Genomic DNA, 23009 nt, shown 5'->3' with positions numbered 1-23009 from the left:
ATTCTTCCCTTTTTCCCTTTTCCAAGTATCGTCATCACGTGACTTGTTTATGAGATCGGCACGTTTCCATACGTAATTTGCGGCTATTTATAAATTTCACGTATTCTCTCTTATTCGAATGTTTATAAATCTAATGTACAATTAGCTTCAACGAATGCATCGAATTTCTACTCTATAAATTTTTGCTTAAATTTCTATTATATTACAGTCTATTCCATCACTCCAAAATTAACTTTTCAACCGATGTCAGAAAAATAGAAATAAAAAACTACGTTCGTGGTTGTCTAATTTTATTAAGAATATGACGAGACAATTTATGTGGTCATTTTTATGGCCATTTTAAATAATGATATTTTTATCGTGAACGTATTTTAATAATATAATTAAATACCTGAAAATGTCGCTAATTACAACATTGCTGATGTAGTTTTTTTTTAAGCTAGCTACTTAAGGAAAATTTCTATTTTTGCGTTTTATTGAAATTATGCAAATATTCAAATTATTTGTCGAGGAACGATTGCTGCTCTTTGCGGCAAGGCGTAAAATATAAATGCAATCTTGTTTTTTTTTAATCTTATTGTTAGGCGAAAACGAAGAGCTGGAAGTTATTGCCATAATCAGATTTACACGAGAATAAAACACATCGTTTTGGTTTTCTCCATTTTTGTCGGCGTTTCTCGCGCGTTTCTCACTTCACCGTTGGCCACGAAAGAGTTGCCGTTCTTCAGACGTCAGGGTCGTCAGGTGCCCACTCCGTTCTTCTGCTCTCTTCTCGACCGTCGCGTGAAGTTCAAATTAACGCTGTCGCCGCGGGGCAAATAATTTCAAACGTCGTGCATAATTCAAAGCATGTGAAATTGCGTGCATATATGTGTATGTGTGTGTGTAAACAAAAAATAAAGAATGTGTACGTGTGTCCGAGGGAGAGAGAGAGAAAATTCTATTACGTTTTAATCTTAAATAATTTTTCTAATAAGAGAATAATAATTATGAAATTAATGATGTACTTAGAACGATAATGAAATCAATATATGAAAATATGAAGTTAAAGAAATTAAAGAAAAAAATTATATCGTGTTAATCTTATTATCTTTCATGTTTGCTATTTTCAGCGGTTAAACAATTTTGGAATTACCGCGATTTTGAAGCAATCTTTTATTTTTCGCAATTTGATGCACGAATATCTAATCAGTCTCGGATTATAGTCATGTAATGTTCCGCTCGCGCGCCTCATAAACGTTTTCTCGCGTGGCCGTTACAAATCTAGCAGATATAATTGCTAAAATGAACGGTAAACAGCGTCTATTCAAGTAATAGTTTCGCCACATTATGCCGCGTCTGACTTTCTCTCTCTCTCTCTCTCTCTCTCTCTCTCTCTCTCGGGGGATGTGGTCACGCTTATTTACGTAGCAGTATGAAAGCATGAAGATGAAAGAGAATCCTTCTCCGATTCCACAATCGCCTTTACTTCGTTAAGCGAGCGTGTTTTATGCTGGGAAAGAATGACAAGTGATTATATCGCGCGCGAGAAAATATGTCGTGATCAAAGCCGAAATAAATCTCAACCCTCTTATTTCATGCACGTGGGATTGCACACGTTGTGAGATCCATTCCGCGATTTCAAAGAGTTCCTCGGAATGGACAAGTCCTTCGGGGAAAAATCCAACTGGCCTAGCTAGGTCTAACGCAATCTCATTAATCTGCGCGCAAGATACGATCTCGCGAAATGCACAAAATCCCAAGAACTGTTAAGTGGAAAACATTTGTTTAAAAAAATGCAATTGAGAATCCTACAAAAATAGGTGAATATATACACGATATATATATGTATTGTACGATTTTACATTTAAAATTATATATTATGTATTTAAACCTATCTGAACAATTTTTTGTGAAAAGATTTAAGGCTAATTTATTATTTTCTGACGTTTCTGACGTTTTGACCACATAATAAATAGATTTTACGATGGCTTATTTGTATCCATCATTTTTTCTCTTTTGACACTGGGGCTGTCTCTATTCAGCATCTCTCCTATTATTTCTCTTGCACCTTCTACTTTGACGTTCCTTGGTGCAGTTTTATACGTTTTATAGATATACGCATTCCTGTACCTGGACGCGCAGCAATCCGAGAAGGGTTCACCCCTTCCTCGTCCTTGTCGAGAATGTCGAGTCTCTCGCGGAGCCGGCTACCTTTATTATCTATCTCTCCCTACTCACACTCGCAGGGAAAACAGATTGCTCGCGCTCTACACGATACGTTCCCTCGGGATCAAGGAGGGGTTCAGGTTCAGGTAGAAACAGGTAGAAAGAAGGACGGCCGCGCGCTCACCGTCGTATTTTACGCATGCCTCGTGAACTTTGGGTACTGTATCGCTGTATCACCCGGCAGACCTTTATCCGGGATCTGGCCTAGTTAACTCGCTTTCGTCAGAAATATGACCAATCGGTAGAATCTAGGGAGGAGAAAGAGGGTTGAGTTTCTTCTTCTTTTTCTTCTCTCTCTCTCTCTCTCTCTCTCTCTCTCTCTCTCTCTCTCTCTCTCTCTCTCTCTCTCGAACTGTAATACCTTTTCGATCGAGATTTCCTCGTGGTCTGAAGTTTCACAAAATGCTCTTGACACAAGGCACTGACATTGGCATCAGTTTTTTAAAATGTTGAAAAAAAAATTATATCAGATTACATGTCGTACATCTGTCTGGAACATGTCAGATGTCCGAGTAGCGATTCTTCCACGAAGCTAAAGTCGGTCTTTTCTTAAATTACTTATGACAATTGTGAAATACACATTTTTTGTTATACATATAAGTTATAGTATTTACAAATACCTGTGTATATAATCAATGTTAGGAAAATATTGCAACGGGACGTTTTTTAACGTCGCAAACGTATTAATAAATGAAGAACTGTATAAATGATGCTCGATATTACGCAATCTTTGATTAAGCAATTTCGATCTTCTTTGATCTTAGATGATCATAGGGGAGTATCTGCACTGGAGGCATTTCTCTGGACACACGGCGAATGTGCTTTTTGGATACACCATACCTCCATGGCTGTGGAATGCTTATCAAAAGGTTTGTTTTATTAATTTTAAAAGTTATTTGTGTATTATTTAAAAATGTTTATGAATTAAAATAATCATATATAAAGTTAATTTTAATTTTTATCCAGATTTCTTTCCTAACTTTCCAATTGTTATTAATTAAAAGTTACATTAAAAGTTGATCAATCATTTTTTTCATCAATTCGTATCTCTCTATAAAAATAATGTAAATTAACTATATAAAAAATAACGTAACATTCGCAGGTTGGTGTGTTCGGTTTCGGTGCAGCCTGCACCGTTTTAATTACGGACATCGCCAAGTACAGCATAGGTCGGCTACGGCCACATTTCATGAAGCTCTGCGTACCCAATGTTGACTGCAACCTGCCTGAGTATCAACACAAATATATTGAGGATTTTCACTGTACCGCATCGGGAATCTCGGCCAAGTTGCTAAAGGAAGTCAGGTAAGAGATCTGTTGCGAGAAACATTTCTGAATTTCTCATCAGCTTAAAGGGAGATAGAGTATCTTAATCTGCCGCAACACGAATGTTATCTGGTCTCTCGATCGTAATCCCGCGTGTCTCGAAGTGTGTCTATCCGTCGTATAATCTTTTGACAAATAGTTACTCGAAATTTGTTACTATATTTAGTATATTTATATTTTATACGTGGAAATATATAACTTTTTATATTACTATGTACATAGTCCGCGATTTTCTTCATTAACATCAATTAACCGCGAGGTAAAGTTTTCCTTTCTTTTGAAGTTACATAATCGATCGGGGAGAAAGTATCCTCTTTACACGGCGACTGCATATGAATCGTGACGTGAACTTGCTCGTGGCAAATCGATAAAGCTTAATCGTGCTGCAGAGTTAGGCGATACGGCCAGCGTTTATATATAGTTTCGGTACACAAATATCGCAGATTTTTCGCAGTTTTATTCTCGATCTCGATGCGGTCGGCAGCAGCCAGCCGACTGCCGGCATCGATGGATCTTCAGGGCAATACCCTGAAATGATGCTGTTCGACAATACAAGCCTGACATAAGGCTACTTGTCACTTAGATCGCGTGACGGTGACAATTGCGCCAACAATTACAGGCGAGGCGTGCGATTGAACGAAGAAGCGAGAAGGGAAATCGTCGTATTTCATTATTTTTACTTTATTAATGATCTACGGACTTTGCGCTTGTACGAAACAAGTTTATGAACACGAGACGAAACGATAATTTGCGATAATCTAAAATAGGGAATTCGGTTGGACGCACCAGTGCACATTCAGTGCACATTAAAGCCATTGTGTACACTGATTTAATCTCTAATATTTAAAGTAAAATGCCCAAATTGCCCAATACATATTTTACCAAATAGCACAATAAAGAATATTGAGAATTTCGTGACTTGACTCGTTTAAACATACGCTTTACGTTGATTTGTGCGTACGACGGCTTTAATGTGCACTGAGTGCGCACTGGTGCGTCTAACCGAATTCGCTATAGTCTAAGGGAGCAAACCCCCTTGGGGACTCCCTTCGAGGCAAAAAGAAGGGGCGGAAAGAAAGACGGTCGCGATTGTCATTTGAATTGATTTTTGAGTTCATTTATCCCGCTTATGTCTTTTCGAGTTATTTGTACGCATTTCTCTTTTTAATTATAGCAGTATTCGTTTGTGTATTTCTTTTTGTAGGCGGTAACTCTGAAATGAAATATCATTTAGAAATTTGATTCTTTCGGAAGAAAAACAAGAAATATGAATTTTTGAAATTAAAATACATTTGTCTGGATAGAAAAATTAAGAAAATCTCCGCTTATATTATAAAAATAATAATTAGGCTCTATGAGAAAAATTTGATTTAAAAACCTCAAAAATTTAAATATTTTAAAGAGATAAAATATAATTGAAATAGTGTTAAATTATCTCATTAATATTGCAGAAAGATGGTAGTTTTTCAAGATTATAAAAAATTGAAGTAAACTTAAAAAGTGAAATTTATTTCCTGGTAAAATTGTATCTGAAAAAATATTTGCTAACATCACTGATGTTATTTAACGCGCTATTTATAGTTTGGATAAAGTTCAAGCTTTCATAACGTTTTCTGAATTGATTGTTTCGCGTGTGCGAGCTTTGTTGTTGGTCGGGTAGGGAAACCTTTTTGCGCATTCCGGATATACATACATACATACCCCGAAGGCCGGTTTTAACGGATACGGGCACGCGCACACAAAAAGAGCCACGGTAGCGAATGGCGAATGGCGAATGGCGAATGACAATGAGCAGCGCTTTGCCTGCGGGCTTTGCCGACACGATTCGCATGAACGAGATTCATGCCAAATCGTGCAATAATATTCTTTCTCTTCTCTTCTCTCTTTCCCTTGGCTAACGGAAATGCTATTACACGCCCGAATTATCCGCGTATGCATCCCGCTTATTGCCGCCAGCATACAATAATAGCGATCGGCGATTTGAAAACTCGTAATGCGAAAGTGAATACAATCAATGATAAATGATGAAAAAATTTTACACTCTCTCAATTTAACTAGATTTAACGAGATTTACATTTTTTATTGAATTTCTAGAAATTCTTACAGTTTATGAAACACTGTATATATCGTCATTATTAACTTTCGGGATTAAGGTATAAAAAATACGATAAATATTTTTTCATGATGACATTCGCGAGGAGTAGTTAACAATAAGCTGAGCATATAAGTTTTTTTTTTTTTCCCCAAAACTGCAATGAAAGCAGAAACGAAGGCGGAGTTTCTGAAAGGTGCCTCAGTCACTCTTCTTTTTGTACATTTGCAATTTCCGCAATTTCCTCCGATTTACCGTGCCAGTGAACGCGAAACGCGAAAAGGGACAGTCTCAGAGACGAAGTGCGAAGAGCTCAAAGTAAGGGGTTCGCGAGACGCGCCTAGGACTTAGGACGTTTAGACACGCGTGAATTCGAGGAGACGTGCGAAGGATTACATACGGCTTATTACTAGAAATAACCCCGAGCCCACCAACACATCCTAACGCATACCTACCTACGTCATTATCTTTTAGAAGTCAAGGAAATGCGTAAGAAATAAACGCCCGCGACTCGCGAAATTGATTTAACGGATTGATGTGACGGATCACATTCGGATGTTGGATGCTGAACAGAGACGGTTGGAAAGGAGAAGCGTTGTAGCGTTCCTCGAAACCCCCCTGCTTCTTTCCTGAAAGACTGCCGACATTTATTGTTAGCTTTAGTCGTTCTTTTAATTAAGAAAATTAATATTGGAAAACTTAATTTTCTCAAAATAACATATCGTATAATATATATTTGTCATTCTTAACTTTTCATTCATTCGCAACAAGCTTAACTTGTATTGATCTTTTGAAATTCTCTGGGGCAAGTAGATGGAATACACAGTGCCCAGCTGCGCCAAATTCTTCTTAACATCATTTTAGTCCGCATGAACTGTACGTGTGTATTCAACATGTGTGTCGATCGCACATAGCACCCCGATGTTACGTCGAAATCGTGTGAAAGTAGTCTAACTCGGATTCGCGAGGTCGAATATGCAAGAAGAAAAGCTACAACTACAACTACAGCTATACAGCTACATAGGGGATCGATCTCGATTCTCTCCGCGCATTCGGTAGTCTCCGTCTTCAGTATAGTCTCCAGACTCCAAGGTTCCAGAGTCCACGAAACGTCGCGAGTCGCGATCAGCGTAGCGTATACTGTATACTGTAGCGCTATACGAGCTTATACGTCATGCGTGTTCGCCTTTCTTCTTTTTCGTTGTTTTCCTCCTTTCTTCCTCGCCCTCGAGAAAGACGGGGAGATGAAGCGGACGTTATCGTGTAAAGTGTAAGCGAACAAAAAGAAGGGACGGTTTGTGCGTTACGAGTTCTAACGAAGCCGGTACTCTTTCGGTGCCACGTACACGCGTACTCGCCCGTATCACAGGTCATCCGCTCTTGGTTCGCGTGGCCCGGCCGCCACAGGGACAGTTTTATGTATATAGAGAGATTTGAGGAATCTTGACGATAAAGAGGCGACGCCACACAGAGAATTCATTCATGATCCCTTGGTGCGTTCGAGCCCTCGGTCGTCTTTCTCCGCACGGTAGCAGGCGAAGGGACCGCGCCAAGTGAAAGAATCGAGAGAGAGAGAGAGAGAGAGAGAGAGAGAGAGAGAGAGAGAGAGAGAGAGGAGAAAGGGAGCTCTGAATAAACGAAAAGGGCGAGCAGTATCTTTCATTGATCCATCATTTACCAATGTTGTCTAGCTCCTTGAGACTTACGAGTACATAAGTGCGCAGAAATACACTTTGAAAGAACTTTTTTCTTCGTTCGCTGCCACCAATATCGTAAGGTACTTAAACGTAACTCTACCAATATCGTTACGTTCTTGAATTTACGTTAGCGTGTTGAGAGATATATATTTAGAGTACAACTCCGCGAGATGTTAATTTTAACGACGAAAACTTCTCCGACAGAGATTTCCTTACAATCTGGTTAAATCTTGGATGCGTGATTTTTTTTAATAAATTTTCTCAAAACTCGCAAAAAAATAGTAGAAGAATGATTTTTATAATTTTAAATTAGATCCTGTCGAAAAATAGCGCTTTAAAGTTTTCTTGTAAATCATTTAAAGGAAGGTGAAAATTTGATCTTGTAAACTATTGGAAGAATAAAAATAAATATATTGTCACAAGTCTTGAAAACCTTTCACGCACTCTTATGCGTGACCCAAGGGTTTTTATACAGCTGTCATAATTTTTAGTTTCAAACCGACAGTCGCTGCCGAATAGCGAGCTGCAGGTCCTAATTAATGTAATGCGCCGTCGGAATTTTTTTTACGAGCAAGTCTCTCGAGCTCGAGAGGAACAGAGAAAAGATGGAGGGCGAGAGGGAGATATAAGGTATCGAGTCTTCTTTCCGCCCTTTCTCTGGCGTTTTTTGCTCGTATTATTTGCGGTTCGGCCTCTTTTTCTTCGTATTCTCCGTCGCTCGCGGCTGTACGCTGCTCTTCGTCGTCCCGTCGATCGTAATCGGCACGCTATACGCCTCGGAATTAATCGCGATAAAATTAATAGGGAGGAGGGGAGGGGGGAGAGAGAGAGAGAGAGAGAGAGAGAGAGAGAGAGAGCGCAAGGAGGAATGCATGCGCGTACATACGCGAGGATCGTGAGAAGAGATCGAAGGAGAGGAAGGAATTTCTTTTTTTTTCCACTCTTTCTATAATATACTCCGATCGATAAATGGGATTTATTTGACGCAGCACGATCGATCGTTTCAGATTATCGTTTCCCTCCGGTCACTCGTCCTTCTCGGCCTACACCATGATCTATCTTGCGGTAAGTAATCCTCATGTTACGCAAGTGTTGCATTGATTTATACAATTCGTACGAGTCGGATCGTAATCATTCAACTGACCTAATACGAGCGTGTCAGTCTGCGGACGGTTTTTAAAATCTCCGGCTGCAAGGACCAATTTACATAATTTAATACGTGAAGCATCGATTACGTTACATTCGGTTACAGTTCGATCCACTTTCGTGACAAAGCTAAGTCAATACGATAATCATATTGGTGATTATAAAAGTAATTATACTCCGAATATATTAAATTAAATTTGAATTACTTGATTTTATATTTTATCAACATATAATAAACGAAAATAATTGTAATGAATAAAGTAAAAGTGCGAATTATTTAATTGAATTGTAGAATTTTGTTAAATTGTTTGAGTTCTTCTTTGGCGCTCTGAAATTTTCTATTTGCGTTTTATCTATACTTATATGGTATGTTATTTTTATTATTTTGTATCCATAACAAGATAGCATTTAGGAAAATGTTTCGGCTGATTTTTTCTGTTTAATTAAAACTTTAATTAAAACTATCTGCCGCGTGATTCGATCAAGTTTTTAATTGATCAAGTTGATAATATCTTAGGATAATCGAATTTGGGATTATTTAGATGTATCTACAGTTAAGAATGAAATGGAAGGGCAGTAAACTGCTTAGACACTTTCTTCAACTTCTATGCTTGCTCATGGCCTGGTTTACCGCGATGACACGAATTTCCAATTATAAACATCATTGGAGCGACGTGCTCGCTGGATCTGTCCTCGGCATAATCAGCGCTTTAGTGATGGTAAGTCGATCATATTATACAATATTCCTATGGCAGAAGATTAATTGCAAAACATAATTCTGAAGTATATGATTTTATAATATTATCTTTAAAAATTAATCTTTTGAAATATCAATCTCTTAAGATCTAATACGTATAATTGGCGCGAATTATGAAAGATGTTTGAATATATATATATATATATATATATATATATATATATATATAATTATTATTTAAGGTTCGGAAATAATATGATAATTGTATGATTAAATTTTTAAAATATTTAGATGTTTAGTAATTTAAAATATTAATATAAACACTTGGTCAACAATATTTCTCTGGTTGAAGACTAAAATAATTTTTTTCTATCAAAATCTGATCAGATGTCATACCCTTTAATATATAAATATAATTAATCGTGATGTCGTCAGATTGATTGACGTACGTATATAAACTTACTTAACAAGGCAAAATAGAGCGATAGCGATTTTTATGAATGTTTCCCTAGGCACACTGCGTGGCAGATCTTTTCAAAGAGGACAGGGAGAAACACTGCCCCACAGAGAAGCATCGAACTACCGATTACGAAGCAGAGACTGGCGTCACCGGCATACAGGTGAATAATGGTACTGGTAATCGCAACTGTTGACATAACGAGCTCGCTCTTTGCTTGCTGATCTCAACAATGCCGTAACTGTCTTCTAGTTGTCCTCGAGAAGCTAAAAAGATCTCTGGATTTCTCATGAAACATTAGATGAGATTAGATCTCAGATAGTCCGGACATGTCTATCGACGTAGCCTTCTCCAGCGTTTCTTCTTCAGACGTTTTTAGCTCTCGACGAGAGAAAGAGAGAGAGCTTTGGAAGACCTTCAGGAAATACTTTTCTAATTCCAAAATAGTAAATCATGTTACTATTTTGGAATTCGTTTCCCAACCATTACATTTCCGCCGTATTTTTTTCCTAATTGTTATACAAATTATTTGAGTTTCGTTGACGCTGTACGGATCATGAGAAAGAGAAGAAAAAAGAATTAGAGCGCAATGTAGCTACGGCTTGCTAAATACTGTTTGTTTTTCGTTGAGCTTTGTGTGATCTATTATGCGAACGTGTCTGATATGGAACGCAGTGACTTTTGTTGCAACGAGGAGTGATAATTTTTTTTTACTTTATTATGCTTTTATCTTTTAGCTTTTAGTAGTGCTCGAAGGATAGATGTATGTTTGTGTGACGTTTTTCGCGACTGGTTAGCGAAAGATCAGAATATCTTACGAAGAATCAGTTTGCATTGAATGAAAATGAAGAGGAATGTCTCTTATTTTTATAGTCGATATTTACGGAGTTTTAGATATATAACGATAAAGGTGTATTTATTTTCTTTTATTGTGACATATTTATTTTTAATAGATAGATCGGTGCTTTTGATCCTTTTACGTTTAGCGTAATGTAGACCGATCAACCTTCCTTTATTTATGAGTACTGGAAACTCGATGATCGGAAGTACACGTTTGTATTATATTAATATATGTATATTTTTCTTACAATTTTTTTATATATTATTCTCTTCGCTTTATTACTTTAATAGCTCGCCTATTTCGTGCGATAATTAAAATGTGTTCGGTATATATTGAAAAATGTTTCGAATATACATTGAGGAGACGACCGTTTTTCTACAAACAGCAAAAATCTCCTCATTATGTTTTACATTGGCCTAATCTGCAAAATAGATAGATCGTAGTAGAATCGCCATATGACGCCGGTGCATTCGGATTGTAAAAGAGACTTGGAAAGAGATGTCGATAATGTTTAAGATTTAAATCGTTCTCGATCTCACTCTATAAACGTGTTACGGTTTAACGCGGATGAGATAAATTTTATTTATGTGACAATAAATACTTAAACTCTTCGGCATCAGGAGTATTGATTATTTATAACTTTTTAATTTTTATTTTATTTCTTTCTTTTTAATATATGTATTTCAAGCATTTTTAACGAAAAAAAGTTTGACATAAAATTTAATTTATATCTAATAATAAATGAAATAAATATTTATTGTTTTAAATAACAATATTATATTATACAATGAATTGTATTAAATAAAAATTATATTAATATTACTATAATATATTATAATGTTATATTTCTTTGATGATGAAGGTAAATAAGGAATTTATTTTTTTCTAGAATTTAATTGTTTTTCGCGCGATAATTATGAAATGGACAAATGAAGATAAGACGAAGTTCAATATTATTGAAGCCATTCGCTAATTCCGACAATTAGGAATCTAATTGTCACAATCTATGAAATAAATTTGTACCAATCTTTTTTAATCCATCTGACTTTTGCGAGGAAGACTAATTTACTTCCAATTTCGGTCAATTTATTACTAGACTTTTTAAAATATATAGGTACATTGATTAATAGAAGGTAGGTTCTTATATTTAGGAATTGTTGCCATAGGTCGACTTTCTATATGACTTTTTACGGCATTAATCGATGCGCGAATGTTGAAGATGTCTACGTAATCTTAATCCTGAAATGTATTTAATTAAAGTAGTCAAATATACATGGTATATGGTGCTTTAAAATTCTAATTAAGTGTACAATGGCAATATATTATAGTTTAATATTGAAAGTATTCATTATTCAATAATAATGGTATAGAAAATCACACGATATAAGACTAGCCGCATATATAAAATTTTATTTATTTTATGAAAAATTGTATTTACACGTCATATTATGTATATAAATTTCCTATATGGACACACACGTGTCGATACTTTAATTGTTGTTATCTTGGTTTGAGCAGAGCTTTAAAAATCTCGATAAAGAAATTTTAATTATTAAATTGAATCGAAGATTGTTATAACTATATTTTGCTCCTATAATATTTGTATTATATGTAAGATATTTGTTTTATCTTTTGAATGATATAGTGCATTCAAATATTGTTAATAAGCGCGTGATACACGATATCTCAGAATTCTTAATTTTACTTTTAGTAATCAATTCTTGGATCAACCAGGAATCTCGAATTAAAATACTGAACCATTTAATATAATTCGCGAGTTGTGAAAAAAACGTTATTTATTATCTATTTACTTAAAATGGACAAGTAAAGTTTTTGTTTCAAAATATTAATTGCAAGTTTAATTATTTTACACTATGTTTAAAATAAAATATTAGAAAGTTACTATAAATATAAAGAGTAAGTTAATTCGAGATTTATCAAAGAATTGAGCAAAAATTAAAGTTAAGATTTGTTTGATATTATATTATTTAATATTAAATCTATGTTTAGCACAAGTAAGGTTATCAACGTCTATTATTACGAATTACGCGTCGATTCGATTGATCGCCGCGATCAATTATTTCTCTTTATTTAGATGACGATACGCACATGATAAATTATACGTTTGATCGCATTAAGAAATAGCACATACTAAAACTGAAAAACTGAAACGGGATCATACTATATTACAAGACTAAAGTTTTTGAATAATTAATCTGCGATCCAACTCTCAGCGATTTACACTTATATATATATACTCACAAATTCGTGAAACATACGTCGAAATTGTGTTACGAATTAATTTCTGTAAGAAATGTTATACAAAACTCACCGTCATTGGTTTTTTTTTTTTTTTTTCCAATCACGCGAAGTGTCACATCATTTGGCAGCTTCGCTGATATAAATGCTGTATAGTAGAAATAAATTATTGAGTTATGAATCACGCATCATGTTGTGTCCTTGATTTACATTCACACCACCGAAAAAGACATTCCCGCCGCGGCGACTGCGATCGTGGGATAAGCCGCGCATCATCCTTCAAGTCAGAAAGCGAGCACCTTTCACGGCCGGCTACTCGTGATTAATGTTTAAGCGAGTCATTTAGTCGATTTAATCTCTACAGCTGTTCATCGCTGTGGTAGAGTTTCTGTACACGTGAGTTTCAGCACGGCTATACAAAGTGTCCTAGGCTTATCGACCAGTCTTTCAATCGCGCTGTTCTGACGATAAATTACTTCTATAAGTTGAACAAAAAACAGTAATTATCTTCAAAGTTGTTGGATATAAAAATGTTAAATGTTATAAACTAAGAGATTATAACAAATTAGATATGTAAAAAGAAGAATTGCACATTTGCAGTAAATTTCAGCGATTAAAGTATAAAAATAAAATTAAGTACTTCATTTCGTTAATTTTATTTCGGCTTTCTTTTAACAGAAATTTAGTTCACCGTTTTATCACGGCAATTAATATTTAATGCTAAACATTAAATAATTATAAGTAAAATAGGAAAAATTTAAGAAACAATCAGCTTTGAAACTTTTGAGAAAAGAAGGAATGTGAGTTGCATTAAATAGATATGGATCATCAACTTTTGCACGCAATAAATCAAAGTTACTTTAATTTTAACTGATCACGGAGTAACTGTAAGTATACGAATTTGGCAATAATAGATAATACCAGTAGTATTTTGCAATAGACGTATATGTATTGTATTAAAATGTTGTTTATGTAAAACGCATTTTAAATTCCGCTATCGCAGATTGCTTACGATAAATTACTTTTGTATTTCTATTTCGCGGCATTATAATTTTGTTGAGCTATTCCAGGTAATAATCTTATTGTTTAAGACGTATTATATACATATACATGCTTCTATATTATTCACATAATATACTTATTTTTTTACGTAAAATATAGAAATATAATCCCATTTTATCCCATTTTACTCATTTAATTATTAATTACATATTTCACGTATATATTTCTTAATCAAATAAATATAATTAATAAGTTTATTACGTTTTTTTTTTAAATTGTATAGTAATCGTTATAATTGTTACTGTATAAACGCATTATATTCTGCACTGATAATAATTCATCATTAAATGTAACGTTAATTCTATATATACATTTCTCACATATTTTATGATACTATACTGTATAATTTTTAAAATTTTATTTTCATAATTTAATGTTTCATATAAAAAAAAATTTTTTCTATCAATTCTGATCTGACCAATTATTTTTATTAATTGCAGGACGAAACAAGCCCGCTGCAAATGAGAATGCAAACGTATGGCGGAGTTAATAGAAATACGGAAGATCTCACACGCAGACGCGATTCTAATTAAAATTTCACATAAATGATCCATTCAATATAATGGACTTTATACATAGTTTGATTACATCTTTTAGATATCGAACTTTTCTTTATGTAATTAATACTAAGACAAGGATCTCTCTATATAAGAAAACAAGTAACTATTGAGTGTACTTAAGACCCTCTTCGATATGTATTTAGGTACATTTATCTTACCTCATATACCTATATATACATATACATGTATAGGGTTTCCTATTATAAATCTGTTTTATATATTTAAAACTAAGTTTTATGAAAGTAAATGTAGTTAGTATAGTTATATATATATATGTATATATATATATATATAATATGTAAATCTAGAAAAGGATATGTTTAAACTAATACACAGCAATATACATATTTTTAGTTTCTAAATATATATAATAAAAACTTTAAAACCCTCTGACGTACTTCAAATGTATTTTATGTATCTAATAATTTATTATCCTGTGTAATTATAGATTCTGTCTTTAATTTTGGAACATCATGTAAATTTACGAACCATTAGCACGGACGCAAACCATGTGCGGTTACCGAGCGAAACGACGTAGTTGAATTGCACTTTCTCAGGCGGCGCGTCGGAAAATGCAACACAGCGACACGCGTGACGCGACACACGAAAAAGGCCGGGGCCGGGATTGGCCGGGATAACCTCTTACGTACTGTTTGTAGTGGACAGTGGACCTCATGTGGTTATCAAATTGTTATTTTATTTACACATAATTTAAATACTCCGTCTGATTTCTAATCGGACATAATGCCGAAAGTTCGCACGCAAATTACTTCTCGCGTCCATACAGAAGTAGCGAGACAAGGTATGTTTGTTAAAATATTCTACATATTTACAAATTAACACAAACATTATGTGTGTGTGTGTGTGTGTGTGTATGTTTTTTTACAGGAATTTTATTCAATAAGGATAAGGGTCAGCATATACTGAAAAATCCTTTAATTATTCAAAGTATGGTTGAAAAAGCTGCGCTCAGGCCGACCGATGTCGTACTGGAGATCGGTCCAGGTACCGGCAATATGACTGTAAAAATGCTTGAGAAAGCAAAGAAAGTAATAGCGTGCGAAATTGATCCAAGAATGGTAGCAGAATTACAAAAGCGTGTTCAAGGAGAGAGAACTGCTCATCAATCGAAATTACAAATAGTACTTGGAGATGTATTAAAATCAGAGCTACCTTTTTTCGATTTGTGCGTCGCTAATATCCCATATCAGATATCATCGCCATTAGTGTTTAAATTACTTTCGCATAAACCACTTTTCAGGTAATTATATATTTGTGAATATTTATTTCGGCATAGATCTTTGTAGATACGTAAGCGAAATACGAGTTCCCAAAAGCAGGCATTACTTTTTCTACCATACAGATATATTTTAGATTCTACTTCTCAGGTAGATACTTGTTTCTGTTCTGAAAGAGTAATAGATTACAAATTTATAAACTATACAGCATTGAGAAGTATATTGCGACAATTTATATTTTAGGTAGACCTAACAAATTTTTAACACGCGGACAATGCGAGAGGGATGTCCACGTTAATTTTTTCTTTTTTACAGATGTGCTATACTTATGTTCCAAAGAGAATTTGCAGAACGCTTGGTAGCTAAACCTGGTGACAAATTGTATTGTCGCTTAAGCATTAACACGCAATTATTGGCACGAGTAGATATGTTGATGAAGGTTGGGAAGAATAACTTTAGACCTCCACCTAAGGTAGAATCAAACGTAGTGAGAATCGAACCGAGGAATCCACCACCTCCGATCAATTACCAAGAATGGGATAGTCTGACACGAATCGGTTTCATGAGAAAAAATAAAACGCTATCTGCAGCTTTCAAGCAAACCACAGTTGTCACTATGTTAGAGAAAAATTATAAAATTCATTGTAGTTTGAACAACAAGGTAAATTTGACACATTATTATAAACGAAGACAGATGTGAAAATACATGGTCCAGACGCCAAGTCTGGATATATGGACCAAATGCTTGTTTATATTAAAATATTTGTTATCGTATTTTATATTGATTGTCACACATTTACACAGATTATGTCAGAAAATTTTGATATCAAGCAATTGATAAATCACGTACTAGAAAAAGCTGATGCTAAGAATAAACGAGCTAGGACTATGGACATAGATGATTTTATCAGGTATAAACAAGTTAATATACGAGTTTGTACGTGTCGTGTGTATATCGACTTTAGTAGAAAACATTATCCAAAATTTAAATCTAAAGATTTATTTATATTTAGATATTTTATATAATATGATCACACATACAGTTACTTTATAAATACTAAAATATCAAAATTAACAAAAATGTATCTTTTTTTCAGCCTTTTACATGCATTTAATGCGGAAGGTGTGCATTTTACATAAATTTACATATTGAGATACACACTATTTGTAAACGAATTTTTATAAACAATGTGCAAATAAATATTTGTTAAGGAAATAAATTGGTCTATTTTTTTAAGAAGCATTTGTTTTGGAATTGTAATTGGTTTTTTCATTGTTATATAAGGCAATTCTTATGTTTCAGAGAATAAAACGAAAAAAATCGTTCGTATGTAAAAAAAAAAACTTCATATATGTCGCTTATTTCTTTTTTACTTCGGACTTTAGATTCACCCCGTGAAATATTGATATATAATTGAGAATCATCCTATATATTTATATTTGATACATAAAATATATGAATTACTTATAGGTATCATTTTATATGATTCACAGGCATGATATAATACTCTTTTACCGATCTATTTTTCAATATATTTATACTTAACTGTTATCTATGGTTCACATATTATAAAACAATCTTATACACGTAAATGTTTGTACGATACAAATTCATAATAATCTTTACGCACATTGATCTTTTTGTTTTATTGTAGTCTTACATCTTTCATCTTTTCAGTTATATCTCAGATATTATAAAACGTGAGATTTGCAAAACGGATTAAAATTCAGCTCATCCATGAAAAAGCAATAATTCAATAATGAAACATTTCATCGTTATAGCTGCGGTTCGCTTAACGCTACAAATGCTTCGAAGAATCTCTCTTCTCCTTTCTTTTGGAATTTATCTCTTTATGAAAAATAATTTTAATAAAATTTTTGGAGAAAAGAAATAAAAGTTATTCTAATATACTTTATAAAAAGCCATTGTCATACATAGCAAAAATATATAAACGTATATCTCTAATTTTACTAGATGTGTGAACATTATCCTTATCATATCTTAAACGTATGTATGTATGTATGTACGTGTACACATGGTATGTATAAAATGTGCAAAAATCTTATTTAAACTAATAATTTACGAGATACACGTATTTACAATCTTTGGGTCTCCATATGGATTATTACAATATTCCGATAAAATATGCACAAACCGTTCTTTAATTGCCAACATAATGGTATTGTACACGCGCACGCATGTACACATACATACACAACGCACATACGTATATTGCATGTTTATGTATATATATCACTGTGCGCAATATTATATTCCCATGAAAGGTATCGTGATAATATAGTACATATTTCGTATTGCAATTATACAGTAACAATTTTTGCATCAGATGTTATAACAAGACAATGTTTTATGTTGAAATTTGCAGTGTGCAAATACAAATTTATTTTAATATATACACATTTCACTATGAAGAATAAGATGTTGCTTGCTTTTATTAATATAAATTGAAATATTTTTGTACCACAAATAGATAAAATATAAACGTTTAATTTGTAAGAAAAAAAGATAATCTTTTTAGAACATTATTGAAATTATATAACAAATTTGTGAGTCATAAAGTGACATTAGCATCATGATGGAGAGCAATGTGTACGAACAAAATGACACAATCTACAGTAATGTGAAATTCATCCGATTAAATACTATTCATTGCATTTTTCTTACAAAAATTTGAATGTCATTTTGTTAAATCAAAATTTATTCTATGATGTTAAGCAACACAAATTGCATAATATGATATTATCCCGAAGTAGAAGAAGATTAAAGACGTCGCCATTTTTTCTTTGGTCTCGACTTTTTTTCATTTTCGGACTTTCTATACTTCGATTCTTTGCGTGATTTGTGTTTTTCTTTACAATCGGAATGTTTCGTTGGATACACGTCATTTTTTGATGATATCGTTAAAATTGTACTTGCATTGGATTGCGATAAATTAAATATTCTACCACTGAATCTATGACGCGCCTTATCTTTATGTTTATCTTTACGTTTTGATTTTCTCCAAAGCGAATAGGATTTATTAGAATAATTACTACACTGACTACTAGACCTTAAACGATCATCCTCCGAGTCCGAAGAATAACACATTTTCTTTTTTGATTTAGATTTATATTCACCACTTCTTGACATATCTTTATTTATCGAGGCACTGTCGTCTTGACTTCCAAACTCATTTGTATTTCGAGATTCCCGGTGTCTACAGCTCGGCCTTTTATTTCGTTCAGAAGTATTAGAAGATACACTGTTACTTCTAGATCTAGATTGTCCATTTTCGCTACACTTGGAATCTTTGCTCTTAGACTTCAACTTTTCCAGATTCAAAGTTTTCTTCTCTTTGCTTCTCGTTGTTTTCCCACTTTTCGCTGTATGATTATTTGCACTAGAGGGACAATCCCTTTTCGATTTATATTCTCTATAACACTTCTTGGTGTTCGTCATGCTATCGGTCTCCGTGCTACTACTGTCACTACTAGATGAATCCTCATCTGAATAACTCTCTTGTCTTTTAATCAGTTTTATTCGTCCTGTACCTTTAGCCTGTACCTTATATCGTGCCTTTCTTACTCGTTTTTCGTTACATTTCTTTAGTGAACTTTCAGACGAGCTGGAATAGAACTCACTAGAACTGAATATTTTCCTTTTCTTAGATAGTTTATTCCGGCTTTCTGTTCCATACGATCTTTTATGTTTTTGTGCAACTGTCTTTTTTTCTGATTTCTTCGGACGGTTTCGCCTACTATTTTGTCTTAGATTGTAATCACTGTCAGAAGTAGCATCGCTACTTGTTGCCGAACAAGACGACGAAGACGATCCTTTTGTGACATGAGACGTGCTTGGTAGTGACACATTTTCCAAATGTCTTCTTACGGCCAATCTAGTAAAAAAAGTATGATAACAAACATTTAAAGCTGCAAATTACGTTTATATCATTGATATGAAAACGATTTATATATATATATATATATATATATATATATATATATATATATATAAACGCCTTACAATATCAATGTTGAAACGATTAAAAAATTGTGAACGCATTGCTATATGATCGTTTTATAACTTATAACTTACTGCGTATTTCCATTCGAAGTATGAGGAACAGACACATTTTCAGAATCAGAAGAAAGTAACTCTATGATTTCCGGTGTTCTTTCATGGCGTGGTTTTACATAGCCAATTATTTCACATTCTCCATCCGATTCGGAGGAACTCGATGAAATGATTAAGAGCTCTGGTATATTATTAGATGTTTCTACTCTGCGAAACATCTGTCCCACTGCACTATGACCTAAATAATTATACACGCAATTATATGCGTTTATCGTAATACATACAAGTATCTTAAGATTCGACTAAAGTTTATATTTATGCATACGTTAGGCATAGAAAATGTAACGCAGGATGCGATTTGTCATTTATTTCTCACCTGGCATGCTAATAGGATGTGATAACGTATTCGGAATCTCAGCGTTTACTCTCAAATCGATCGCTTCGGCGAGTATTCGAACATCAGAGTTGTCAGATATAAGATTGCTGTTACTGACGTTACTGCTGCTGCTGCTGCTGCTGCTACTGGTACTGCTGCTACTGCCGACACTACTAGTGGGTGATTCAATACGAGTCCCATATTCATTTGATAAACCTATAGTTATGACGCGTATATAATTATGTACCTTGATATTTGCAGTTATTAATATTTATATGTATGAATAATTACGAACCACGTGGCAAATAAGTAACAGACTGATCATATCCAACCAAATCAAAGTTAGTTTGGGCAAAATTTAACAGTTCGTGTGCAAAATGATCTGTATGTACAGTGAAAAAGGGCCGCACAATATTCCGAAATTCTGGACTTCTAATATCGTATTGAGTTAAGGCATCCATTATTATGCTCAACACATATGCAACATGGGTTGGTTCATTATCAAGTAAAACTTGCAACTCTCTATTTAGCCATGGTATAAGGCGATCTAATTCTTGTGGTTGTCTTCTGTAATAAAATTGATAAAAAAAATTCGAGTATTACGTGTAAGAGAATTTTAAAATATTAGATGCAGATTTATATAATTTTGGATTAAGGAATAATAAAGATCAAGTTATAAGAAATATTTATTTACCTATAATATTCAGGGCTACATTCGCGGAAACGTCCAAATATGTCAGGTAATGAAGTAGCCCATATACCATGCCTATAAATAGTACGACGATAATCTGTAGGATTAGCACGTCTACGTCTACGTTCTTCCCTTGGCACTTGAAGCGCTATACTGGGCAATTGCTCGCGTCTTGTAACTTGCTCTGGATTTAACAACACTCCATGTCGACGATTGCCAGTCATCGTTGTTCTGAGACATAGCATTGTATAGAATTATGTTATAAATGTGCACTCAAATTATAACAAATTATAATACCCGGTACAAGTATTCTACTACGGTGCACGAATCATACTTGGTATACGCAATATGAATTGTATACCTGTAAACAAATCGACGAGGGGCAAGAGGGGCAACATCCCAACCGACATCAAAGTTGACGTCCAAAGTAGCAGTCACTTGTGGCTGAGGAATTTGCGATACCAATTCGTGCGGTACATGATACTGATCGTAATCTTCTTCCGATCTCACATTGTGTATAATCGATTTGAATGTTTGTTTGCACAAAGGACATTCCGTTTTAATTTTGGACCATTGAAGTAAGCAAGTGAAACAAAACTGATGCAGACAACTATCCGTGAAGGATGTATTAATTAGCTTTCCCAGGCAAATGCTACAATTTGGAGGTGGAGAGGCTGCACCGTCGTTTCGTTCGCTATTATCAGAATTTTGTACGGGAGCTTCGGATTTTATAGGCTCCTCCGTGCCTGCATTGGAGTTTTTCATTTCTAATGGGCCTTCCATCGTTATCTATTGCAAATGTCCATTCGTAAAGAAATTTCTGTAAAATAAAAAAGGTGCACATATATAAATATACAACGGTAATTTTTATTCAAGAATAGAAGAAATCTAAAAGACATTTGTAGAAAAGTCAGTCGTTACAAATAAATCACATAACTATTAATCCTATTAATACATAATAAGTTAAGATGTTAAGTAGACATGTGCAAAAGCAAGTTGTATATACAAATAAATAAAAGATGACTAGGATATTTAAAATTGTACAAACATAAAACTTCATTATTGATATCAAAATAATAATTAATTAATTAGCGATGATAAAATGTAAATCCGATTATTAAAAAAAATCATAGAGTCGATCAGTAAAACCTATTTTCAACTTGTTTGTTGATTTTCAAAACTTACTTACAATTATTGCAGCATAAAAAATTCTACAAGATTCTTTCACAAATCTTTGATTCGCGTGAGTGTCAGCCTATATCTCGCGTATATATTACGACATACCTTGGTATTGTATTGCGCGTGAAAGGGAAACAATATCAGAGACGGACGCTTATAGAGCGTCTAGTCGTGTTCATCTGTGCATCACAAGAGTTTTCTCATTTTATGGCAGACATAACGAGACAAAAAGTGACAGATTTGGTGCAGAGAATAGCGAATGTCCGATTATATATATATATAAGATATATATATATATATATATATATATATATATATATATATATATATATAGAAATCATATGGATATGGAACGATCATCCATATATATAATTTCTCACACCGTAGATAATTATATAGGAGGAATATATAATCCTCATAGAGAAGAAGCGTTATAAATCTACTGACAGTGACCGACAGACCTGACAGTACTGACTGTTCGCGATGTACGACGTATCGTCATCGTCGACGTTTTTTCTCGTCGTCGCGTCGGTGTCTGACTTTTTTCTGTATTCTGTATGAGCGTTGCTCTCCACCCTTCTGCCTCCTTACCTGCTACTGCTCTCGTCTCTCGTTTCCGGTGTTAGGCATACGATACTGTGCGTAAAAATTCGCAAATGTCGATTATTCCGTTTTCAGTGTTTTCACCGTGATGTCCGCCTGCCTGCGCGAACAAATACGTTCTCACACTTCTCACAGTAACGCGTAACCTCCAGTAACTTTATACGGTAACTCCGGCCGCTCCAGCCTCTAGCCATAAAGCGAAAACTACGACTACGATACGATGATAGTCGTGTATCACTGTGGTGTTACCAACGCAATGTTCCCAGTTCCGACAGGGCGACAGGGTCGAGGAAAAAACTTCACTACTCAACCACGAAACGTCCGACGAGCTGACGCTACTGCGCATGCGCGGCATGCGTGCATTTTGTCTCAATCTAGGGAGATATTTCCTCTCTCTCTCTCTCTCTCTCTCATAAATTATAGAAAATAAATATTTTAATTCAAATGTGTACCGAGGACAGTCTCTCTCGCTACGTATTTTGAATCACTTTTGAGTGAGTGT

At 34.3% G+C, this 23009-nt stretch overlaps 3 protein-coding genes across 7 annotated transcripts in view; 2 read left to right on the top strand and 1 right to left on the bottom strand.

The window, feature by feature from the left end:
- Positions 1-14934, top strand: part of Wun (wunen) — a 29811-nt gene extending 14877 nt beyond the window's left edge. For 2 of the 5 annotated variants that reach the window (XM_077407063.1, XM_077407067.1), the window contains exons 3-8: positions 2973-3077; positions 3311-3513; positions 8331-8388; positions 9012-9188; positions 9679-9786; positions 14226-14934. In XM_077407063.1, coding sequence (XP_077263189.1) covers positions 2973-3077; positions 3311-3513; positions 8331-8388; positions 9012-9188; positions 9679-9786; positions 14226-14318 — 744 coding nt within the window. In that variant the 3' untranslated portion in view covers positions 14319-14934. Of the gene's footprint in view, positions 1-2972; positions 3078-3310; positions 3514-8330; positions 8389-9011; positions 9189-9678; positions 9797-9875; positions 12910-14225 lie in introns of those variants that run through there. The other 3 variants (XM_077407064.1, XM_077407065.1, XM_077407066.1) reach the window with 3 other exon arrangements.
- Positions 14935-14948: 14 nt separating this feature from the next.
- Positions 14949-16817, top strand: LOC143898035 (putative dimethyladenosine transferase). Its single transcript, XM_077407069.1, has 5 exons — positions 14949-15147; positions 15234-15606; positions 15899-16244; positions 16388-16494; positions 16681-16817. The coding sequence occupies exons 1-5, from the start codon at positions 15090-15092 to the stop codon at positions 16721-16723; spliced, it is 927 nt and encodes a 308-aa protein (XP_077263195.1). The 5' UTR covers positions 14949-15089; the 3' UTR covers positions 16724-16817.
- Positions 16568-22756, bottom strand: LOC143898023 (E3 ubiquitin-protein ligase Topors). Its single transcript, XM_077407039.1, has 7 exons — positions 22496-22756; positions 21087-21545; positions 20729-20956; positions 20330-20601; positions 20035-20250; positions 19680-19896; positions 16568-19479 (listed from the first exon to the last, which is right to left on the bottom strand). Exons 2-7 carry the CDS (start codon positions 21506-21508, stop codon positions 18366-18368), a joined length of 2469 nt encoding a protein of 822 aa, XP_077263165.1. The 5' UTR covers positions 21509-21545; positions 22496-22756; the 3' UTR covers positions 16568-18365.
- Positions 22757-23009: the final 253 nt, after the last annotated feature.

This window comes from Temnothorax americanus, unplaced genomic scaffold, assembly GCF_048541705.1.
Source record: "Temnothorax americanus isolate GAGA-0224 unplaced genomic scaffold, ASM4854170v1 Scaffold22, whole genome shotgun sequence".
Lineage (NCBI taxonomy): Eukaryota > Metazoa > Arthropoda > Insecta > Hymenoptera > Formicidae > Temnothorax > Temnothorax americanus.
The sequence above is the reverse complement of the archived record's forward strand: the minus strand, read 5'-3'. Positions and strand labels throughout refer to the sequence as shown.